We start from the raw sequence: 25,514 nt of genomic DNA on the forward strand, positions 1-25,514 counted from the left end.
TTTAGTAAAAAATAGAGAAAAGAAGAGTTTACAAAATCATGAACCATCTTTTCTGGAGTTCATTCTAAAAAATTTAACACTTTTTTTTTTTAACCTTTCGAATTTATTGAAGAATAACTACCTATGTGATAGACATCAGATTTCATAATCATATTTTGGCACTAAAAGGGAATTTAGCAATTCTGCATCTAGAGAAGGTCTGACACTATCCAAATCTTTCACTGGAAGTAGTTGCTCATATTCACTGCAAACGCAAAGCATCTTTCAAGTTAAAAAATGCAAAGAATAGTTATCAAAGAAAATGAATAAAATCCATAGTGAGATAATTTTTTAGAAAATGATTGAAGTTTTAACCCAAGAAAGGACTCTTAGAGTGTCTTATAGCTTAGAATAAGAACATGTCAATCACGATTAAGCTTCTGGAATCGGAATCCCTTTGAAATGCAGCTGTTTCTTCTTTAATTGTGGCAGCGGACTCTGAAGAAAAGAAAGGTCCAGCCTTAAAGATGAGTAAGGAATACAAAATAGCCCAGGATTAGTTGTGGAGTTCAAAGGTCGCTAATTACACTAAGGAGTTCCCAGACACAGGGAAAACATTAAACAGGTCACCTACCAAACGGGAAACAGACTTTGTCTTCAGAAATTATCCTGAAGTGACAGGTTTCTAGACAAAATCAAAAGCATCACAGTGTGCCCAGCTGATCTCAATGGGATGAAAACCTAAGTTGGTTCAGTTCTGTAGCACTATGTTAGAATGGAATGGCAACAGATGGCATCAGGTTCCCCAACACCTCATCACTTTTCCAGGACACCCTAGATTTTCCTCCGGTTTCTAGAAATGTCAAATAGAAGATTCACTGATTTTTCTAACTGCTTATAAACTTTTGCCTAGGGGATTATTATATTAAATCTTTGCCTACTCACTAGATAAATGCCTCTTGCTTACCTTAGTGTATTTGGTAAACATTTATACAATCAAGATTCCAAATGGCTCCATTACCATTAACATTAACTTATCAACATAAGTGAAATGTTAAGCTTTATTTGAGTTTAAAAGAGATCAAATAACTTACAGGGAATGATATTTTCTTCTTTCTAAAGGAAAGTTTTCACTGCTGATTATCTATGATTAAGCTAGAATAACAAGTTAAAGTCCTGGTCAGGCAGTTATTCTTTTTTCTTTGTTACTTGGGATAATTTTGAACATAGAACCTTATGCCATGATAACGCTTTGTAGAAAATGAGTTTATGAGTAGGACTGACCTTAATTTAAAAATCATATTTCAAATCCTAAATTTATATGCACTATCCCTTTAAACTATCATGCTCTTTTTTGAGGAGTTAGCAGATTTTCTAAGCTTTTCCTTAGAAGACTCATTAAAAAACAGAACCCAAGATATTATCAAATTAAGCATTAATCTTTAATGCGTATTTTTTTCTAATCTGTAAAAAGACATGAATGAAGTTTTGAGGTTCGTGAGATTTCATCTTTTCTTGAATGGTCACTTAAAGTCCAACTTGACAATGAACTGCTCTGAAAACATAATATGACATATAATTGCAGAAGTAAGTAGAGAATAAAGATGATGATTAGATGGTTTCTGAAGAAATCAAGAGAATGGTAAGAAAGTGAGAGTGACAGCTTTAAGGAGATATATACTACATGTGACTAAAATAAGCTTAAATGATACTCTCTACCCACAGATACTCTCTATCTTTTGAATTTTTACCAGAATTCATTCATTAATTTTAACATAATAAGACACAGAAAGAGCAGTACTAGATCTAAATTACCTTTAAAAATTTAGCTGCAGACATTAAACGATTACAAAACACTATGATCATCTTCTGAAGCTATTCCACACATCTTAATATGGCTACTGACATCCTAAGCAAAATGTCATTGTGGCAGATTAACAAGCTTACTTAAAAACTAACTCTAGAACAGAGATTACACACCTTAAGTAGAAAAGTAGAATTATGCAGATTCTTTATTAGTCAATAGGATAGTTCTGATTAAGAAGAACAGGTTACTACTTAAACACTTTTCCTTTGTCTCTGTTGGCTGTTTTTTGAAGAGACGTAGTTGTTTCTAACATGACCTCTGGTATTCTGCAACAACACCTTATACTAGGAGCTTAGTACTTAGATTTGGAAGAGAAAATAGTTTTTATATTGCACATCATCTACAACCCTGAATCTCTGAACTGAAAAGGAGCCTGACCCTTTATCCAACGCTCAGTACAGAAAAGGGCTATACTTGATTAGCAATGTCTGCCACAGAAACACTAAGAAACAAGTGTGGCAGGGTGACCCAGGACTAGTCTAAAATGAGGCCAAGTGAATCATTACTTTTCTATGTTCTGAATTATACTGGCATAAAATCAAAGGTTAACAAAATTGGAGACATTAGCTTTTAAAACATCCTTTCAAGTTCAATCAGACTGCAAACACTAAATAAGACTACTTTTACAATTAAATCATTCAGTGATTTTTCACTCACAGGTTATATGCATCCACGTTAAAAACATAGATTATGATTTCCTTCAAACTGTTATCATTATAGGCCGGGCGCGGTGGCTCAAGCCTGTAATCCCAGCACTTTGGGAGGCCGAGACGGGCGGATCACGAGGTCAGGAGATCGAGACCATCCTGGCTAATACGGTGAAACCTCGTCTCTACTAAAAAATACAAAAAACTAGCTGGGCGACGAGGCGGGCGCCTGTAGTCCCAGCTACTCGGGAGGCTGAGACAGGAGAATGGCGTGAACCCGGGAGGCGGAGCTTGCAGTGAGCTGAGATCCGGCCACTGCACTCCAGCCTGGGCGGCAGAGCAAGACTCCGTCTCAAAAAAAAAAAAAAAAAAAAAACAACTGTTATCATTATATAATCCCATTTAAACATGAGACTATTACAGTAATAATGATCCATATGTTACTGGAGCAGGGGCTTTAGAATTCCAGATGTAATAATCAGAAGAAATTAGTTTCCGGTCTAAAGAAAAGAAAAAGAAATTAATGATAAGACTATTTTATCTTAGCAAAAATTCAACAAGAGCAAAGTCATGATTTTTTGAAATTGTGGAATGCAGTTATTTCAAGGCAATACTTTGAAATATTCATTTTAATTTGATATTATCAAGACTTTATTATAACTTTTATCATTTTACAAATATGGACTTATTAAATATGTGAACAATCCATCTTTGACCTTACATGAAATATCTCTCATTTATGCCAAATCTGCCAATTTTATCTTCACATTTTCTCTAAAATCTTTTTCATATGGACCATTACTCTGACTGTAAAAACATTAAAAATTTTTCATTGGTTTCTCTTCTATAACCTTATCACGATGGCCCTGATTCTGGGTCTTGCTATTCTTTACCCAAAATGTCAGAGATATAAATTAACACCCAACTTCCTAGCAACATTCTAAATGGTTTGCTTCACTGATTTCTTATTATAGTTCTGATCAATTTAAGCCTTTTTAAAAATAGCTTTGAAACCCTACAAAAATGGCAACCTATTTGAACTGAAGTTTTCTGATACGTAAAGAGATAATAATGTTCATTTGGAGTTACATATGTAAATTCTTCATATATATATAATTAAATATGCGATTAAATATAATTAATTATCCAGTTCAGCCTTTTCTACCTTTCTTCTTCATGCCCTTCTTCATAAATGAAAATAATATAGACTATATTGTCTTTTTTGTTCTCTTCAAAGTACTGAAACCCAGTAACAATGAGAGGCAAGACAGCATACTGTTAAGTGGACAGGTTCCAGAACGAGAATGCTTGAGTATCTGACTCCCAGTTCTGCCATTTGCTAGCTATGGGACCCTAATCTCTCAGTTCCATCAGTGTCCTCATCTGTAAAATGGAGATAACAACACTTACATAGGGTGCTGTGATGATTAATGAGATAATATACATAAAACACTTAGAACTTTGCCTGGCATATAGTAAGCAATAAATATTAGCCATTATTATTTAAATTACTATTAGCCATTATTATTTAAATTTATTATTAAATTAATTAAATTAGCCATTATTATTTAAAGTATTATTATTACTACTTTTAAACTAAGTTGTATATTTTGAAAATAGATTTTGTTGTCAAGATGATGGCAAAATAAAGTTTTACATAATTGCACAAACTGGCAGTCACATTCTGAAACTAACAGAGGAAGAAAAGATGGGTCGTAATATTAATTTAAAATGAGTTCTTTCATTCAACATATTTTGTATTAAGAAGCAGGTATATTCCCATCCTGTATCATGCTCTCTGGAAATTACTGCAGTATGTTTAGTTAACATAAATAAATTAAAATGTTTTCCCATAGACAATCTAAAATACTGGTCTGTTTGCTTTCAGTCTCCCATATATACAACAAAAAAATGATGTAAGAGAAAACACAGGACAAGCCTAGGGAAGTAAAGAATACTGGATTACTCTGGTTATACTACATAGAAGTTATATTGTCGGCCGGGCGCGGTGGCTCAAGCCTGTAATCCCAGCACTTTGGGAGGCCGAGACGGGTGGATCACGAGGTCAGGAGATCGAGACCATCCTGGCTAACACGGTGAAACCCCGTCTCTACTTAAAAAATACAAAAAACTAGCCGGGCGAGGTGGCGGGCGCCTGTAGTCCCAGCTACTCCGGGGGCTGAGGCAGGAGAATGGCGTAAACTCGGGAGGCGGAGCTTGCAGTGAGCTGAGATCCGGCCACTGCACTCCAGCCTGGGCGACAGAGCCAGACACCGTCTCAAAAAAAAAAAAAAAAAAAAAGAAGTTATATTGTCATGCACAGTAGCTGCTTACAATTCTGTAGTTCTAAGTTCTCTAATTCTCCTGAAATGTCCATGGAGAGTCCTTTCCTCTTCTTCTTGTTTTAGGAACCCTAATCCTTAGTTTAAGAAATATTAATCTAACTATAATAATAAAAATGTGTGTAAATTGGGATCATTCTTGTCCACATATATAACAGCTTTATTCTCCTTGGGGCAAAAAGGTTTTGCTTAAGTTTAGGTAACTCTACCTCATTTTAGCTACTATTCTATGTTACATATTTCTATTTAATCTGAATTAAATAATTTTGATTCATTTATAAATTGTTTTTTGTCTCATTACATTTTCACATGTTTTGTGTGTGTGTGTACACACATATAGATCTATACTTTACCAACCATTAAACATACTAAAATCAGGAAACGTCTTTTTTATTGTCTTCCTATTGATAGAATAGAGAAGGTGCTAAATAACGCTTATTGATTGCAACATTTGCTAAAGATATTTAAAAGGGTTTTAAATAAGAACCATCTCTAGTATCTACTAAATCCATATTATATGCTAAGTATCATACTGAGTCAATATAATCTTATTTAAACCTCATAACAAGCCTGAGGCAAATCGCACTATTATTTCCATTTTATAGACAAGAAAATTAAAACTTCAAGAAGTTCACTAATTTGCCCAAAGTTATACAGCTAATGAAATGGATGAGCCAGGTTTAAGTCCTGTCTGTTCAACACCACAGTTTCAGTGAACCATCTCTGAATAAAATAACCAGAGAAAAACAAATCAAATTTTATACTAAAGTTCACTTCTATCCCAATCTTTGCTCATCCAGACCACTTTATAAACAAGAAGGCAGAGGGCAGTGTAAAGTATACAAACAGTTATGTGGGGTAGGATCAGTCCAGAATTTTATAAATTGGGATTATTCTATAATCTCTAAGTTCTGTTACATTCAAATTTTACCTTAGGTAATAACTGCAAACACCATTTTAGTTCCCTTAAGTTAGTTTGAATCTGTATAACTTACATGCACTTATTTTTGGTTTTCCTGATGCAAAAACTTGAACTGAATGCTGATCTGCGTAACACCCAGTGAGTGTGTAATCTAAGATCCTAAAATGAAGCTAGAAAGAAGAGAGAAATATAACAAATTAAGGTGATTATTTGGTAAAAAGGATGGTTGCATTTTTTCCCTTGACCCAGTTTTAGGGAATTTATTTTACACAGTTGACAAAATAAAATAAAAAGTCTAATACAGAAGTTTTAAACTTGAATTGTGGGTGTGTGCATGTGTGTGTGCACACATATGTATACAGAAACACACACACAATTTTTTTTCCATTTGCCTTAGGGCCATTTCTTTGTAAAGCTGTCATTATGAAGTACTTAACACACAATATGCACTTCATTAACAGCTCTAATCCATACTGCAAGGTATGCTGAGAGAACTGAGGTTCAAAGATGGAAGCAACTGGTATCCCAGCACATAAGCAGCAGAGCTAGCATTTGAACTCAGACCACACCGACTCCAAAAGCTGGTGCTGTCTCCCACTGTGCTGCTGTCTTGTATGCCGTATTTTCTCTTCTATCCCTAGGGCTATGTGGTTATGATATAATCTAGATCATAAGTCTTTTACAGGCAAGAAAGTATAAACCTTCTAGCAAAATATAATGTAATTATGAAAACAGAAACATCAATTTATCTTGTGTTTAGGGGGAATGAGCTGTTACTACTTAATTTTCCAGAAGAGTGAAATTTAACTTTTACAGAACTAAGCTTAGGAATTACCTTTTCCCTTACCTAGAAAACCTTTCTAAAACATACTCCATAATTCCTGGATTTCATTGACAATGTGGGGCTATCACTACAAATGCCAACTATTACACTGTGCTGTAAGACAGTGAATCATTAGTACCTTCTCTGAAAACATAGCACACTCTGTTGTCCAGGTTGCAGTGCAGTGGCCAGGGTGCCCCTAAGTTACAATGACATTCACATGACCTATGAAAAAATCTACATTTCATGGAGCTCCAGTTCTCCTTTGCTGTGATTCTCCTCATCTCTGCTGCCAAATGCTCCAGATTTTTGCAGCATCCTGATATCTTTTTATATATTTTTTCTCCTATCTCTATTCCCAGAAAATTTCTCCCATTTCCTAACTTTCTCTATTAATTACCAAACTAACTGATCACATGCATAATATGTGATTTAGAATGTAATTTTCAGACCTTCTCAGCAATTTTTTTTCCTGTTGCAACTCAAATTATTTCTGATAATAAAGGGCTTTTGCTTGTTTTTTTGGTATAATTCTCAATGCTGGTATAATTCTCAATACAACATTAAGTATAGTTATAAGTTATGACCAGACTGATATCCATACAACTGAAATCTGTAAAACACACTTAGATCATTCAGTCAACAAAAATATGTGCTACATGCTTTCAATGTGAGTGTAAATGGTTGGTGATAGGAATGAATAGATAAATCGTAATTCCTACCCTTGAAGGACATACAATGTGTGGTAACATTGCACATTTTTTTCTGAAAGGTATCTGAAGTAGGAATTTTTTTTTTTGAGACGGAGTCTCACTCTGTCGCCGGGGCTGGAGTGCAGTGGCCGGATCTCAGCTCACTGCAAGCTCCGCCTCCCGGGTTCACGCCATTCTCCTGCCTCAGCCTCCCCAGTAGCTGGGACTACAGGCGCCCGCCACCTCGCCCGGCTAGTTTTTTGTATTTTTTAGTAGAGACGGGGTTTCACCGTGTTAGCTAGGATGGTCTCGATCTCCTGACCTCATGATCCACCCGTCTCGGCCTCCCAAAGTGCTGGGATTACAGGCTTGAGCCACCGCGCCCGGCCTGAAGTAGGAATTTTTATAATAATCCTTGAAACAAAGCTTCTGGACACAAGTGAAGCCAAGATAGAAGAAATGAATTATCACCAGTATACTTCTGACTTCACTACCACTTCCCCTAATTGCCTGTATTTCTCTTGATTTCTTTAATACGTTTTTATTTAGGTTTTCTTGTTACCTTTCTAATCACTCCTTCAATTCCCTCACTTGTTCTTCTGAATCTTCCTGTATTATTTTATCTTTTTCTGTTATTTCTACTGCCTCAACCATTTCTTCTCTGTGGATAATTCCTACATGCTTATATACAGCTGAGCCTTCTCTTATGAACCAAGCTTTAGATTTTTAGCTACCCACCGAACATTTACCATGGGCTATATTGCTATTACCAGCCAAAAATATGATATGAAACCCATTTCTTCCCATTTTTCTCCATATTAATAATTTAGGTATATTCATCCATACAGCAAATATTTATGTGCTAGGTCCTGGACTAGATATTTGGAATAAAACAATGAACGAATGAGATTCACATGTCTCTACCCTCTTAAAAAGCGTCAAGTTTGGTTTAAGTTCCTTTTTTTTTTTGAACAATACTATCTTTGAACACCATTTCTTGTCTCTGTATTTAATTAGTAGTCGAGGCTTTACTTTCATCACAGCTTTTACAGCAGTCCCTTCATTCTTCTCCCTTCTCCCTTCTTTTCTCTTTCTGTTGACACTACACTAACTCAGCATTATTAACTTATTATAATATTATCCTTTCATATGGAATATTAATATGTTATAGAATGGCTTGTCTCTAGTTTTTTTACTCACCTTCCTTACATCCATTCCAGATTAACATTCATAAAGTATCACTTGTGAAAGACTACTCCCCTACTTAAAAAAGTACACCATCAACCAAAGTACTAAAAGTCAGATTCAAACACTCCATAATCTTAATCTAAAATATATCCAGTCTCTTGTAGTACTACTATTTTTAGCACTGGTTTCTAAGCATGCCTTGTTTATCCTTCTTTACTCTTCTAAGTAACTTCTTTATCTAAACAATTGTTAGTCAGTCTTCAAGTCTTCATATTCATGCACATCTAGGCCTCAGAGTTTGGCTTAAACTTCACCTCCCCTGTAAAGCTTTCCACAATAACTTCAGTTGTAGCACCTTTTTCTTGAAATATCAAAGCTGTTAGCACTGATAAATTGTTGATGTGCAACACTGAAAAAATCCTGGAGGGCAAGGACTACATCTTCTATTTTTTGTACACAAATCTCAATTTTTTTTTTTTTTTTTTGAGACAGTCTTACTCTATCACCCAGGTCGGAATGCAGTGGCATTATCATGATTCACCGCAGCCTTGAACTCCCCAGGCTTAGGTGATTCTCCTGAACCTCCCAAAAAGCTGTGACTAAAGGTGTGCACCACCACGCCTAGCTGATTTTTCTATTTTTTGTAGAGGTGGGTTCTCACCATGCTGGCCAGGCTGGTCTTGAACCCCTGGGGTCAAGCGATTCACCTGCCTTGGCCTCCCAAAGTGCCAGGATTACAGGTGGGAGTCACCATGCCTGGCCCAAATCTCAAATTTGATAACCAATAGCTGAGTAGAATTAGACTGAGTTGGGGTATTTAGGTTAGCTGGTTCCCTTTTAAGAAAACACAAAAAACCCTTGTTTAAAAGAGATCTGGTTGCATTCTGTTGTCCAGGTTGCAGTGCAGTGGCACAATTTAGCTCACTGTAACCTTGAACTCCTGGGCTTGAGTGATCCTCCCACCTCAGTCTCCCCAGTAGCTGGGACTACAGACACCCCGCCTCTATGCCTGGCTTTTTAAAATGTTCAAGTATTAAGTGAAATAGAAGTGACTAATACTAAACAACAACAAAAAATCAAAAATCCAAAAGAGAACTTATCCCAGACAAAAAGAATAGAATTCTAAAACAACTGGTAGAAAACATTAAAAATCAACTAGAAATATGCAATTTATAAACAAAGGAGGCCAGGCGCGGTGGCTCAAGCCTGTAATCCCAGCACTTTGGGAGGCCGAGACGGGCGGATCACGAGGTCAGGAGATCGAGACCATCCTGGCTAACACGGTGAAACCCCGTCTCTACTAAAAAAAAAATACAAAAAGCTAGCCAGGTGAGGTGGTGGGTGCCTGTAGTCCCAGCTACTCGGGAGGCTGAGACAGGAGAATGGCGTAAACCCAGGAGGCGGAGCTTGCAGTGAGCTGAGATCCGGCCACTGCACTCCAACCTGGGCAACAGAGCGAGACTCTGTCCCCCCCAAAAAAAAGAAAAAACAAAACAAAAAAACAAAGGAAGGGCTCTACTGTAGTAAGCCATATAAATATGTTTACCTTTAAATATGCTGTTTCTCCAATACAAATTGGGTCAAATGGCTGCTTCTCATGGCTCTTGGCTCCAAAAGTTACAGTTCCAGAAAGACTAATTTCCATTGATTTTGGGAACTTCTGGCCTAAAACACAAATATACCAATCAACTATTCTAAATCAAGTAGATTCTACAGTAAATGTAAAGAAAAAAGAAATCAATAAACAAAACTTGCTCACCAATAATCCAGATCAATAAGCTTTTCTCTCGAAATACTTCGAGCTGGCCAAAACTAGTTTTGTATTCCAAATGTGTAATTGGACCTCTTTAAAAAGAAAGGGACAAAATAGAAAAAGATCACAGATATAATAGTTTTGAGATCTAAGTCAAACTTGGCCACTGTTACTTAATACAAGGACAGCATAAAAGCAGATCTGTATTCAAGTTTGCAGAATAGAAAAAATAGTGAATATCAAATCTTGAAAAACAACAAAACACACATAAACATTTTTGGTGATGATGTGTATTTCATTATTAGTCCTTAAGACAACTATGAAATCATACAAAATGTATTAATACAGTCACATGGGTTGCTATAACATTAAGACTATGATTTTACTACATATGTAGATATACTTTGACAAAAAACTGTGCTGCAGAATAAATTTAAAAGTAGAACTGATAATAAAGTAATATTATAATTGGCTAATTCACCAGGTTGTTGACAGTTTGGTTTGACTTGTATACGGAAAAATTGCTAGAAATAAATCCAGTAGAAAAATAATTCCTGAGGAAGCTACATTGGTTTAAGTGTATAATTTACTAATAAGTTTTACTAGAAAGATAAAGGCATATTTAAAGGGAAACAGTTATTTTTATGACTATATCATGAAAATCAGCATTCATTTGAATAGAACAAAATTATTCAGACCTTAAAAATAACGTAAAAGAGAAAGACAATTTATTGTGGAGCAGTGGGAATGTATTAAGGAAGACAGAAATTATGGCAATACAGATTTTATTCCTACCTATTGTAAAAAGGTATATGAGCTTCACAGAATTCAAAATTATTTTTTACACTTTCGTGAAGTTTTAAATTAATGGTTATTCTTAGTTGTACTTCTTCCTCCTTCATTTGATAAAATCCCAAAATTGGTGGGACAGGGACCTAAAAAGAAACATAAATGTCTATATAATTCTCAGGTTAATGGGTCTAAAACACCAAAAGTAACTGAGAAGAGTTACTTTTAATGACTTAGAGGTTATTCCAAGTTGTTTTAGTAACAGCAATGATGAATCTACATTCGTTATAAGGATAGGGATTCTTCTTTCTGTTTTCAGAGATAAGAAAAGTGCTTTACAAAGGTGTACAATGCATTCTTATTCCTATACTTGCTCATCCAGGCTCCCCGTCTCCATGTTCTCTGACCTGCAGCATATGGTATGCAATAGGCGTGCAGCAGGCACTGCCAATCTGCCCACAGCTCTGTTGCTCCAGTTGAATCCCATGAGTTCTCCAATCCCCTCGTTCGGCAGTAACTTACTTGGGTGGTCATCAATAACTGACTGAAGGAAACAACTTGTAGGCTGGGGTGAGCCAACCATTATTTCTGGTACATGTGAAGTAAGACACAGAAAGACTACTTATACAGTGCAAGCCCTACAGCTGTAAGGTGATGTGTAAGCAGAGAAAGCCAGCTGAAAGAGGAGACTGAGAAGCAGACATGTGACAGACAAGGTGGACCTTGAGTACAGGCTGATAAGAACTGTGTCTGCTTCTTTTCTTATTCTTAAATGGCAATGAGACTGCCTATTGCATTCTCAAAATAAATTCGCTCTACTTAAGCTAGCTTGAGTAGGTTTTTCTAACCTACTCATCCACAACTAGGACAAGAGATAAATGGTATAGTAGAAAAGAGGTTTGGGAGTCTGAAAAATTGGGGTTCAAATCCAGGCAGTGCCATTTATCAACTATAGACCTCGTGCAAGTCATTTCACTTCTTGGTGACTCTCCTGAGCTGTAAAATGGGGATAATGTCTAATTAAAGGTTGTTACCAGTACTACAGTACTAGAGAAAATACATGTAACGTGCTTAGGACAATGTCTAACACACAAGCAGTTATTCAATAAATAAATAGATATGAATAATAATATATATTTGTAATTCAGGTTGCCTGCAATGAGGGGTATTTTATTATGTTCATGGTTAAAACCACTACTAAATCATACCAAAATCTATCCCATGACCGTGAACATTTTTAGGGAACATTAAAAAAAAAAAATTCAATTATTTTGAAAGCTATTTACAAGTAGTTACCAACACCAAAGATAAGAGGTATCTCATTCAAAGAAGTGAATCTTTTTTTTTTTTTTTTTTTTTGAGATGGAGTCTCGCTCTGTCGCCCAGGCTGGAGTGCGCTGGTGCAATCTTGGCTCACTGCAACCTCCACCACCTGGATTCTCCTGCCTCGGCCGCCCAAGTAAGTGGGACTACAGGCGCAAGACACCATGCCTGGCTAACTTTTTGTATTTTTAGTAGAGACAAGGTTTCACCATGTTGGCAGGCTGGCCTTGAACTCCTGACCTCAAGTGATCCACCCGCCTCAGCCTCCCAAAGTGCTGGGATTACAGGCATGAGCCACGGTGCCCGGCCTAAATCTTCATCTTCATTCATCAATTATTGTCTGATAAATAGAACTTTTTCTAAGTTCTCATACCAAGAGTATGAATCATTTACTTATCAATAGTATTTATGAATATAAAGATCAGCAAACTCTCAACTATTCTAGGGTTGTTTACCTGGGAAGTGTAGTAGCATAAGTTGAATGACTCTAAAGGTGGAGTGAATGGAAATTTGTAAGGCCCACTAAATGCAGAGTCATCCATTGCATCAATACTACTAGAAGTCAGAATTGCAGAGTCAAGAGAAGTTACACAAGGATGAACTAGAATATCTTGAAGTGGAGATCCATTGGTAGGGAGATTCAAGCTGATGGTAACATTTGGCATGATTCCTTCCAAATCACACTGAAATGCAAACAGAAAGATTATCACCAAAATCTCAGAAGCAAATGTCTGTTTCAGGCTTCTCAAAATTTATCAAAGTCATTTTCCCCAATTAACTCACTTTTCTCTAGCTATTATTCTCTTTACGTTCTGTGTTATTAATGGTTTTATCATGTTCTTACACACCCAAGCCAGAGACCAGGAGGGCCCTCATAGACTCCATAGCTTATCTCTAAAGCTCTTACAAAGATAATTTAAATCTGCTGAATTTTCTCCATTCCTGTTGAACCACATTAATGCGGGCCCTTACAATTTCTGCCACAGCCCACTAAATATTTCTGGACTTGTTTTCCTATAATCGGTCCTCTAATCCTCCATCCTCCTAGCTCTCCATGCCAGAGCTATCTTAATGAAACATAATTTTTATTATACTTTTTCCATGCTCAAATCCTTTCAGTGATTCTACTTCAATTCTGAATTACTTGTAAAGCCTTTCATTGTTTGGCTCTTATCTACCTCCTTTTTATTTTCCTTCAGCTTTTAAGTTTTGGGGTACATGTGCAGGATGTGCAGGTTTGTTACCTAGGTAAATGTGTACCATGGTGTTTTGTTGCACAGATCATCCCATCACCTAGGTATTAAGCCCAGCATCCATTTGCTGTTCTTCCTGATGCTCTCCCTCCCCTAACCTCCCCAACTGACAGGCCCCAGTGTGGTCGTTCCCCCACTGTGACCGTGTGGTCTCGTCATTCAGCTCCCACTTATAAGTGACAACATGTGGTGTTTGGTTTTCTGTTCCTGCATTAATTTGCTGAGAATAATGATTTCTAGCTCCATCCATGTCCGTGCAAAGGACATGATCTCGTTCCTTTTTATGGCTGCACAGTATTCCATGGTGTATATGTACCACATTTTCTTTATTCAGTCTATCATTGATAGGCACTTATGTTGATTCCATGTCTTTACTATTGTGAATAGTGCTGCAATGAACACACGTGTGTATGTATCTTCATAGCAGGATGATTTATGTTTCTTTGGGTATATACCCAATAATGGAATAGCTGGGTCAAATGCTATTTCTGCCTCAATGTCTTTGAGGAATTGCCACAGTCTTCCACAATGGTCAAACTAATTTACACTCTTACCAACACCGTAAAAGTGTTCCTTTTTCTCTGCAGTCTTGTGAGCACCTGTTGTTTTTTAACTTTAATAATAGTCATTCTGACTGGTGTTGGATGGTATCTCATTGTGGTTTTGATTTGCATTTCTCAAATGATCAGTGATGTTGAGCTTTTTTTCATGTTTGTTGGCTGCATGTAGGTCTTCTTTTGGCAAGTGTCTGTACATGCCTTTTGCCCACTTTTCAATGGGGTTGTTTTTTAATCTACCTCCTTAATAATTTTCTACCCTGCAACTTACATGTAGTCATATTGGATTCTTGCATTTTCCTAAATAAACCATACTGTCTTATACCTCCAAATGCACCTTTGCATGTGCTATTCCTTCCCAGCTGCAATGTTTTCTCCCTGCAAATGCTTTCATTCTTCATGTCTTAGCTCATTTGATGCTCTCTGTGAAGTATTACACTCTGTATCACCTCTACAGCCTACCTTTGCTATGTAGAGAAGCCCAGGATCTTCTTCCCTATGTAGTCTGGGTTAGTTTGCCAATGAGAGGTACTCATGAGAGATTCACAAGGGAAAAGAGAAAAGGAAGTAACTTTTCTTGAAAGTTCCTTGAAGCCAGATAGGTCAGCTTCTCAAACCTGTCCTTGAACTCCTACTTCAAGGCCAAAGTGGCCAGATGCTACACTTCTGTGGACCTTTCCTTGAATTTCCTCTGTGAGGTCATTAACAGACAGATATGACAGTTTCTCAGACTTCTTTGTGAACTTTTGATTTGACTATCTCCTCAGAGACTGTTTCTGAAAGGCTATAGCTAGAGGATCAAAGACTTATTTCCTCAGTGCTTCTTGAATAAGCCCTAATTTCTATGTTAAACATCTTTACTCCCATAAATCTTATAGTGGCTTCTTCTGGCCCAACCAGACTGACATACTTTACTTGTGTTTGTGTAGGTAGTCAGGGTCTTTGTACCTCTCTCTTGAAATTCACCTCTATTAAAGCCTGGATCAAACTGACCAACTGAGCCCCATAATAATTATTGGTATCTTCTGTTTCACCAGAACTACACAATATTTTAAGAGTTAGTGAACTCTGAAAGCATAACTCTTAGCTCCTAATGCACTATCATATACATAGATTGTACCATGCATTAACTGTCCACTATCTACAGGTATCTGGTCCATTTCTCTTTTCAAGCTTTAAATTCTTTGAAACAAGAATTGTTACATTTTTCTTAGTATCTCTAGTGCCTGACACATTTCTATGCATAGAAAACAGTAATAAAAAATGTTTGCTGAGTGGCTATCTTTTTCTAATTATAAACCTACTTTTGTTTTCAATTTCTAACATGAAATGTTTCACTTTTAATGTTTTATCTAATATTTGACATGTGTGGGAATTCATTATGTATCTGCTATACAATGTAAGTACTTAGCAGGCAGGCATTACGAAGAGTACTACATATAATTAGTGCCTTTATAAGGTCTGTCAGTGACAATTACAACAATGTTAGTCACATTAAAAATAAATATGCCATATCATCTTACTTTAAAACTTAAAAAAAAGCTTTAGGGTTTTAACTTTCAAACCATCTGCTATTTTCTATATGTGAACTAATAAGAACAAATGAAAAGTAGTTTTGTTTTTGATAGATATTTATGGAGACAAAATAAGCAAACATCAATAGTAAATACCATTGTAATTTAATAATATTTATACTTAATTTATACTAAGTATAAACTGAATATTATTAAATTACAATGGTATTTACTCTTAACATTTGTAAAGGGTCAGAGAAACATCAGCCATCATGGAACCCGCCAATGAATCTATCTGGGCACTTAAAATGCCGGATCACCAGTTATTTACTATAGGATGAGAACATCCATTCTAGAAGGAATTGGTGTACTACCCTTTAAACCAATCTGGCATATGTAAACCCAACTTTAGCAATAAAAGTTATTAAAGAAAAAAAAAGGCACCTAAGAGTTTATCTCATTTTAAAAATGAGAAAAGATTCACAAAATTGTGTAACTTTCTAAAGACATACAGAAAATTACTGGAAGAATGAGGTCTAGAACTTTGGACCACTGGCCTTTGGCTCTGGTTTTCTACCAGAGTAGGATAAAATGAAGATGATTATTTCCATTTACAATGGGCTTCACAATAAAATTCCTTTAAACAGTAAGTTTCGGAAGTACTTAAAGAATGTCTGGCTAACAGTTATATTATGTACATACAACCTTAAAGAAACATTTAGCGTGTAGGTTAAGGTATAACCCCTTTTTTTTGCCTTAAGAACATTTTTTAAATAAGAAAATTGCCCATCATGATAATCTGTATCAGGACTAAGAGTAGGAACCAATCTCAAATTCTCCTAAGAGTAAACTGCAGTCAGCCTATCAACGAACAGAGACATTAAATGCCATGGTATTAATTAGCATTATATCATAAATAACGTAGTCCCTATTTATTGCTACAGAATGGAAAAAAAATGGAATTGGTGAATTTTTCTATTTTATTTTTTTTAAGACAGAGTCTACCTCTGTCACCCAGGCTGGAGTGCAGTGGCACAATCTTGGCTCACTGCAGCTTCTGCCTCCCAGGTTCAAGTGATTCTCATGCCTCAGCCTCCTGAGTAGCTGGGATTACAGGCATGCTCCATCACGCCTGGCTAATTTTTGTATTTTTAGTAGAGAAAGGGTTTCGCCATGTTGGTCAGGCTGGTCTCAAACTCCTGACCTCAAATGATTTGCCTGCCTTGGCCTCCCAAAGTGCTGGGTTACAGGAGTGAGCCACTGCGCCGGGCCCTATTTTTCTATTTTCATTTCATTGAACTTATGAGAAAAAAGATTCAACTACTTTAAAACTTAAGAATGACATAATTCATGAACACCTCAATTTTGGAGCCATTTACAATAGTTATTTCTAAGAAAGTGAGTAACTGGAGTGTATTTTTGACCACGATAGATATGAGTTTAAAATAGGCACAAAAACTTTTACATAACTTTAACGTTAAACAGGATAAAAAAAAAAGATAGACCCAATATTTCCGTCAGGACTGTTCTAATTCTCTGCTCTTGAACTCTAGTTTTATCTATCAGATTTATCTACAGCCACACATTAAATTTGACATATAAAAAATATACGTAACTGCAGGGAATAAAGGAAGAAAGAAAAATAAAGAAACAAGAATACTATTAATATAAACTTGTAGAAAGTTTACCTGGAGGATTTTATTTTCAATCATTATTCAACATGGCATTAATCACCACTAACTGTATTGTTATTTCCATTGTCTTCTCCTATTTTCTATCTCTACAGAGAACCCAATATTAATCTAATGACTTATTTAAATAAGAGTCCTTCAATATAATTTTAGATATGTCAGAGATGTCAATTTCACCCCCTAAAGAAAATGGAAAATAGGAGTGGTGACTTTAAAGTATGTTCTGAAGTTATTTGATGTTATTCTTTTCATAAGTAGAGCTTAATTCCATGCCCCTTGAATATGGACCACTTAATGACCTGCTTCTACTGAACAGAAAGTAGTGGAAGTGTAACCTCCCAGGCTAGGTAATAAAAATAATCGCTTCTGCCTGGCTATCCGTCTCTCTCTCTCCTCTCTCTCTCTCAGATCATCTGGTCTGAGGGAAGCCAGTCACCAAGTGTGAGGACACTTAAGCAGCCAGTTGAGAAGTCCATGTGGAAAGGAACTAAGGCCTTCCTCCAATAACTAGGACCAACTTGTTAGCCATGTGAGTGAGTCATCTTGCAAGTAGATTTTCCAGGCTCAGTCAGACCTTCAGATGCCTATAGTCTCAACTGACAACCTGACTGCAACTTCATGAGTGACTCTACACTGAAAGTTCCCAGTGTAGAGTTTCCCCACAGAAACTAGGAAAATAATAAATGTCTATTTTGGGGACAATGAGACAATTCTTTACTCAGCCACAGATAACTAAGATAATTGGTAAGGAATACAAAAAGACAACATAAAATTTTACATGAGTCTCCCATTTAACAACTGCTGCCTAAGATGAAAATAAAAAATGTTATTTAAAACACAACTAGCAAATTTAACTTTCTCCATATGTTAAATAAAACAATAAAGCAAATACCAGAGAAAAATCTCACCTTGCAAGTCACTGTTCCAACAACTTGCCATGTATCCGCTACACCCTGTTTATCATACTGCATGGATTTTACCTTTTCAGTGATAGAAATAGAAACTTGTGGTTTTCCTTTGTACGTTCCAGTTTTCCAAGCTGGCTGTTTTTGTGGCTGAGTCACAGATGCAAAATTGGTATTATCTAATGAATTCTGTAAGTTGGCATCTAATAAAGTGCCAAATGGGCAAGCCTGCAGAAGCAAGTCAGGCAACTGGCTCAATTTTGTATTTAGCTCAGAGTCATTTTTTTGACCTGAATAAAGAAAATCCTGTATCCCAAAAAGAAATTCAAAGCCTTGTGAAACTCCACTAACACTAATTAATGGCGGACGAGGGGACAGAGTTTGTTCAACTAGTGGAACACAAGCATATATAATGTCATTCTTCAGAAAAGCAACAACTGGCCAGAGTTCTTCACCTCCTATCAAGAGTCCATAAATGGATGTTTTATTGATGCGTGAACAACTATCACGACTCTCAACAAAGTCTTTATCATCATCCAATAATCTAAGTTCAAAGAGCAGTGCTTTAAGAAAGGGACCATCTTCGGGAATAGGCACATAACTTGCTCCATTGAAGACTCTGGCTCGTTTTTCAACAGTTGGATACCGCCTGCATTATGGAAACAGAAACATTGTAAGTGATTCTTCCAAGTAAAACCAAGATGAAAGAATTTTTTAAAAACTCCCAAATATAAGGCAAACAGTAATAATAATAAAATACATGAGAAACAAATACATACACACAACCACAAATGCCAACAACCAAAAAATTATAATGCCCATTAAGTTACTATTAGAGTAACTTTCATATTTGGTATATAATCCGTTATTGAAAATGCTTAATTCAATTTAGTTATTTAGTTTAGGTAGAGTACATGATTCTAATTCAAAATCCTTGTCTCTCAGCCACTCAGATATCATCTTAGTCAGCAAGGAGTATATACTTGAACCATTTTAGGCATCTGTAATAACTTTTTTTTCTTCTGATTCTGTCTTAATAGCTACAGCAGGACTAACAAAGTGGTTCAATTTAACCCTCCACAATTTTGGATTCATTAGTTGAGATGGTACAATTTTAAAAGGAATGTTCTATTCTACTCAACCTATAGTGAATGACAGGTACCCTGAGTCTTCTTGCCAATCCCTACAAAAACAAGGAAGATCATTTTAGTAATAATGGTTTATCTCTATGGCCCTGGAAGATACTTTTAGGTAATAAAAAAGAATAGGCCGGGCGCGGTGGCTCAAGCCTGTAATCCCAGCACTTTGGGAGGCCGAGACGGGTGAATCACGAGGTCAGGAGATCGAGACCATCCTGGCTAACACGGTGAAACCTCGTCTCTAGTAAAAATACAATTAGCCGGGCGAGGTGGCGGCGCCTGTAGTCCCAGCTACTCGGGAGGCTGAGGCAGGAGAATGGCGTGAACCCGGGAGGCGGAGATTGCAGTGAGCTGAGATCTGGGGCGACAGAGCGAGACTCCGTCTCAAAAAAAAAAAAAAAAAAAAGAATAAAATCAGAATGTTTTTGCATGTGCTAAGTTGAACAGTAAGCAATTACTAATTTATCTTTTCTTTGGTTGGAAACAGATGTTTTTGCTTATTTACAGAAATCTGTTAGATCACAGTTTCTCAGTTCCAAAATATGTACTTTTCCTCATTCCTTCTATCTCCACTCCAAAGTCCAGAACAATGTCATTTATCAGCTGTTAACTTTTGAGTAAATCACTTAACTTCCCTTAGCCTATCTTCTTGTTTGTAAATAAAAGGGTGGCAACAAATCAGCAGTTTTTACCGAGAGTCAAAAACATACCTGGCTAAAACAGTTTTTGCTAAAAAATATTGATGTTTACTAATATTTTAAAAATATATAAGAATGTATTCAAAGTTATCTATATGTAGGCTGGGTGCAATGGCTCACCCAGCACTTCGGGAGGCTGAGGTGGGCAGATCACTTGAGGGCAGGAGTTTGAGACCAGCCTGGCTAACATGGTGAAACCCTGTCTTTACTAAAAATACACAAATTAGCTGGGTGTAGTGGTGCATGCCTGTGATCCCAGCTACTCGGGAGACTGAGGCAGGAGAATCTTGAACCCGGGAGGTGGAGGTTGCAGTGAGCTGAGCCGAGATCTTGCCACTGTACTCCAGCCTGGGCAACAGAGTGAGACTCCATCTCAAAAAGAAAAAAAACAAACAAACCACAAAACAAACAAAAAAAAAACCACCGACCAACCAAAAAAACCCAAAAGCAGTTACCCATGTGTAGGTAAGTCTCACTTACATTCTGATGCATTTTCTTGATTGAGAAAGGGGAAGAATCAGGTAGCACACCAGTACTGACATGGCATAGCAGGTTAATGCCATTTATTTATCTAAATCTCTGCATATGAATAGTAGAGCTCTCTGGACTAAACTGTAGTCCAATCTCTTATTATCTAATTTTCTAGAGGATAATTAAAGTTCTTAAGTATAAAAATTTCACAACTGCCTGTGAAGATCAGTTAATCTGGGACCTTATACAATGTCTCAATATGTGTTCAATGAATATTTTGTTGGATGACTCAACCTATAATTTCTAATTTATTATATGCTTTTTCTAAACAGGATTCAAAGCTTAAATGAGTCTACCAACTATGGGGTATGATACTGACCTAAGCCAGAGGTATCTGGATGCTATTATTATCTGGAAAGGAAACCTTTAAACCAGAATCTTAACCAAGTTTTGTTATGGGAAATAAGTACTTAGATAGAGAAAATATCATTTGCCTTCTTAAATCTTAAATATTGGCCACTTATTGACACTTATAACATGTCAGTGCATATCTGTGTAGCTCTAACACCTGCCCGAAGAAGTTAGAAAACTGAAAATATAATAAAATTTAACTAAGTCATTCAATGATACAGAATTAAATTATTTGAACCCAACTTGCTACCTCCATAAATGTATTGAAAAGCCCATCCAGACCTATCTGACTTTTTATTCTGAAATAATATCCTGAGCATAGTTAAAAGTCATTCTGAAAACTAGGATTTAAGAAACTTATTTTTTTAAGCAGTAAAAAGTTTACCTCTATGAGATATTAAGGTAAGCTACAAAAGCAACAGATATGTTATTGGCACAAGAAAGACAAAGTACTAGAACTGAGACAAACCAACCTTTATATGAGGAGACATAACTAACATTATCAATAGCCTCACAAATTAATGAAGACATGACATACTGCTCAAAAGATGGTGTCAGAAAAACTGATCCACAGTACAGAGAAAAACGAAATGGGATTCCTACTTAACGCCATATCCAAAGATGGACTACATATGGGTTAAAGACCTAAATGTAACAGATGAAATTATACAGTTAAGAGAAGATACTGTAGGAAGATATTTTTGGGAAATATGGGTAAGAAAAAACTTCAACAAATTCCCAAAAGCGACTACTTCGATTGCATCAAAATTAGTGATTTCTGTTTAATCAAGGGAAACATAAAGTTAATTGACGATGGTAAAATTAAAGAAAATATCAGTACTTTCTAAAAATGACATAGGACTAATATTAAGAATACAAAACAAACTACAAATTCAGAGGAAAAAAGTAAGCAACTTTGAAAGAAAAAAAGACATGTACAGGCAGTTCACAGTAAAGGAAACTTAAAGGACTAACAATCATTATTACACACAGAAATGCAAACAAAAATAAGATGTCCTTTACTGGCAAAAATTAAATGTTAGGAAAGAATGGAGATATAGGAACTCCTTCTTGCTGCTGGTGAGTGCGTAGGTGGGTGAAAGTGCAGATTATTTGGCAGTCTTTAGTCAAAATTGGCATAGACATGCCCCATGGACCAATTTGAGGATGCATACTTTGGCAGTGTTCTTTGGAGGCAAATTTGGGAGAGGTCGTCACTAGGGAAAGGGGATAGGTAAAATGTGTAGGATGTGAACCACGGAGTACTACAGAGCAAGAAAAAACAATGGCCTAGATTTGCACTGTCCAACACAGTAGAACTACCCACATGTGGCTATTTAAACTTAAATAAAAATTAATTAACATTACCCAAAAGTAACAATTGAGTTCCTCAGTTATGCTAGCTGCAGTTCAAAAGCTCAATAGGTACTTGTGGCTAGTGGCTACAGTATTAGCCAGTACAAATTAAGAACATTTCTCCTTTCCATCATCATAAAGAATTCTATTGGGCAAGCTGCCTTAGATGAACACAAAGTATCATGGATGTTTCTTTAAAATAGTGCTGAGAAATCTGACAAATGTAACATTAGGAAGTGAAGTCTAAAGCACATTTAATTATGTAATTTGAAAAATGCATACAATGAAAAAGGGTAACATCCAAGACGTAAGAGCTACCTGTCAAGGGGAGGGGAACGGCAGTTAGAATAGGTAACCAAAGGGAATATGTAACCAAAGTAAAATGAGAGATACTTTGGATGGACTGATGCTCCTGGTAAAGTATGTACTAAAGAATATATATAATCTCCTGTATTTGAGGTCCAACAACAAATGTTGGGGTTAGTGTCAGCCAGAAATCCTGCGGGGAAATGGTAAACTCCAACTCTGATGCCCTCAGGAACAAAAACTGTTTAGGTTGCAAAGAAGGAATTTTTCATATCCTCATTGCCAACCAATTTTCATTTAAAATTACAATCATTTTTTTTCTGCCTCGATCTCAATTCTACTATGGTGCTACTTCACTATAAGCTTTCTTCAGGGAAGAACGAATTGTGACAAAAAAGAACTATCAATGGCCAGAGAAAAAAAGGTGAACAGACCCAGTCGATTGCCACAACATTTTACAATGAGTTACTGTATAATTCTCTTAACAGAGCTATTTTGATTACACACGGCAAATTCTAAAAGTGGGACCAGATCAACTTAACACAATATATGAAAAAGTGAATTAATTTTTTTGTTTCTATTTTCTTCAACAATTAGGAACTGTAAACAGATGATTTCTACCAATGACACAAATTCACAGGATAAAAATGAAAGTCTGGGTTGGGCACGGTGGCTCACGCCTGTAATCCCAGCACTTTGGGAGGCCAAGGCGGGTGGATCACGAGGTCAGGAGATCGAGACCATCCTCGCTAACATGGCGAAACTCCGTCTCTACTAAAAATACAAAAAATCAGCTGGGCGTGGTGGCGGGCGCCTGTAGTCCCAACTACTCCGGAGGCTGAGGCAGGAGAAAGGCGTGAACCTGGGAGGCAGAGCTTGCAGTGAGCCGAGATCGCGCCACTGCACTCCAGTCTGGGGGACAGAGCGAGACTCCGTTTCGAAAAAATAGCAATAATGACAACAAAAAAAAGTCTGATGCAACTTAGCATGGATTTTTCAGTAGAATAAAATGTTCCCGAATGATTTTGTCAATGCATGTTGAAAAATCTGAAACATGTTTAGTGCTCAGTAAATTTTCTACGTTTACCCTTAGTCATCTCCATTGTAATCCTAAGCAGACGGAGGTCATTTTAAAATCCAATACTAATACTAAATATACACCGTAATACTTAATATGTACGAGTCATCAACTCAATTCTCATAACACTTTAAGGCAGGACTATTAAAATCTCCATTTAACAGACAAAACAGAGGTCTGTTAACTGGCTAGCCCAAGGTCACGCAGCTATTCGTGGCCAGGCAAACCTGGGCCACGAAGCACCACAAAACTATGCTACTTCATCGATCAGGATTCAGATTTGCATTTACCTGGAGAATCTCACGGTGCCACAAAGTGGAGTTCCCGGTTCGTGACTTATGAGCCACACTGCCCGCTGCGCCATGGTAAGTCAGTAAAGCATCAGCTCATCTCATAATTAAGGTCGCCACCGAGGAATAGTGCAGACCGGCTTTCTCAGACGGACTCTTACCAGAAGCCCCGAGGCTCATCTTGCGCCACAAACCGGTCGCGCTCAGCAGACAGGTTATTTTTAGGTGAGGTGACTAACACTTCTGAGTCACTCTAGCCCAACACACACCACAAAAAGTTCTAAGAACCCCAACCTATAACGTTGAGAAATCTACCTATCCCCAGCAGCTCCGGTATTTTCTTCCTCTAAATTCCACTTCCGGAATGGTGGCCCGCAAGGATCAAAGTTCCTCATATACCGTAGCGTCGAGACTCCTTTCGGATTGCCGGCCGCTAGTTTTCTTCGCTGGCCCCTCCCGACAACCTCCGGGGCGCGCGCAGTTCCACTTCCGGCGTATGAGGCGGTGACAATGGGAGCAGCGCGGGTGGCGCCGGGAGGCAGCTGACAGGCGTTTGCGGCTTCGCTTCATGGCAGCTCTCCCGCCCCGCCTGGGATCTGTGGGGAGTGGGGGAGCCCGCGGCGGCCCGGAGCCAGGGTTGGCGAGCCGAGCGGAGACCTGTGCGCCGCGCCTCTGAGGCGCAGCATGTGAAGCGGAGACGGCATCCAGTGCAGGGCGAGCCTCTCAGCCGGCCGGGATGGCTACCACGGCCGAGCTCTTCGAGGTGGGCCCCGGCGGCTCTTCAGGGAGTGGCAGGCTCGGGGGGGTTTGCAGGCAGCTAGGTGGGCGGGCCGAGGAGCGGGCGTTTGCCGGCTACCCAGGAGGAGCACTCGGGAGAGAGATGCGAAACTGAAGGGTTGGGGTGGCAGCTCCGTGTTAGCGCGGGCGGAGCGTGAAATGGGGGAGGGGTGCTTGGGGCCGAGGTGGGTTGGGCAACCGGTCGGCCGAGAGGGGAAGCCGGGTGCCCGAAGGGAGGAGGGTTGGTTTTCTCTGTGGGGGTAAGAGGGGGAGTCTGGAAGGTTCGGGTGTTGGAAGATGTCTACTCGGGATGAGTAGTGGGAAGGGCTGACTCAGGACGAGGAAAGAGAGCCAGGAGCCTCAGGTTGAGCGAGTCTTGTCGCTGGGATTCTTGCGGGAATAATAGCAGGAAGCCACTTAAGATCGTGCCTCTTGGGGGCTTCTCGTTTTGAATAATTATTCCATTAGTAAGGCTGCAGGTGGCATTCATAGGCCTGCCAGTTTAACCTTACATTTGAAAAGGCTGGGACAATTTTTTTTTTTTTTTGGTACAATAAAGGCCTACTTATCTCTTTCGACTGAAGGGAGGCAAAATTCAAGTGAACACTTTATTTCGTATAATACATAATAATATACTGAAAGCATTTACGTGTATTATAAAATAAAACCAAAATGAACACTTCGTTTCATATATATAATGCACCTTAAGTGTATTATATTCATTTACGTGTATTATAAAATCA

At 37.6% G+C, this 25,514-nt stretch overlaps 2 protein-coding genes across 3 annotated transcripts in view; one reads left to right on the forward strand and one right to left on the reverse strand.

Moving 5' to 3' along the window:
* Nucleotides 1-1,397: 1,397 nt before the first annotated feature.
* On the reverse strand, nt 1,398-24,434 carry AP5M1 (adaptor related protein complex 5 subunit mu 1). Of its 2 annotated transcripts, none has more exons than XM_033187928.1 (9): nt 24,310-24,434; nt 18,249-18,894; nt 12,781-13,008; nt 11,009-11,148; nt 10,220-10,305; nt 10,007-10,125; nt 5,831-5,927; nt 2,873-2,993; nt 1,398-2,551 (listed from the first exon to the last, which is right to left on the reverse strand). In XM_033187928.1, the coding sequence occupies exons 1-8, from the start codon at nt 24,387-24,389 to the stop codon at nt 2,911-2,913; spliced, it is 1,479 nt and encodes a 492-aa protein (XP_033043819.1). In that variant the 5' UTR covers nt 24,390-24,434; the 3' UTR covers nt 1,398-2,551; nt 2,873-2,910. The 2 variants fall into 2 exon arrangements, with proteins under 2 accessions (XP_033043819.1, XP_033043820.1); XM_033187929.1 differs by having other exon boundaries at nt 23,995-24,393.
* A 40-nt stretch (nt 24,435-24,474) lies between these two features.
* The window catches only part of EXOC5 (exocyst complex component 5), a 63,928-nt gene continuing 62,888 nt past the window's right edge, over nt 24,475-25,514 (forward strand). The window contains exon 1 of the mRNA XM_033187927.1: nt 24,475-24,757. Within this exon, the coding sequence (XP_033043818.1) occupies nt 24,731-24,757 (27 nt within the window). The 5' untranslated portion in view covers nt 24,475-24,730. The remainder of the gene's footprint in view (nt 24,758-25,514) is intronic.

The sequence above is a fragment of the Trachypithecus francoisi genome, unplaced genomic scaffold (assembly GCF_009764315.1).
Source record: "Trachypithecus francoisi isolate TF-2019V2 unplaced genomic scaffold, Tfra_2.0 Lachesis_group3, whole genome shotgun sequence".
Taxonomy (NCBI): domain Eukaryota; kingdom Metazoa; phylum Chordata; class Mammalia; order Primates; family Cercopithecidae; genus Trachypithecus; species Trachypithecus francoisi.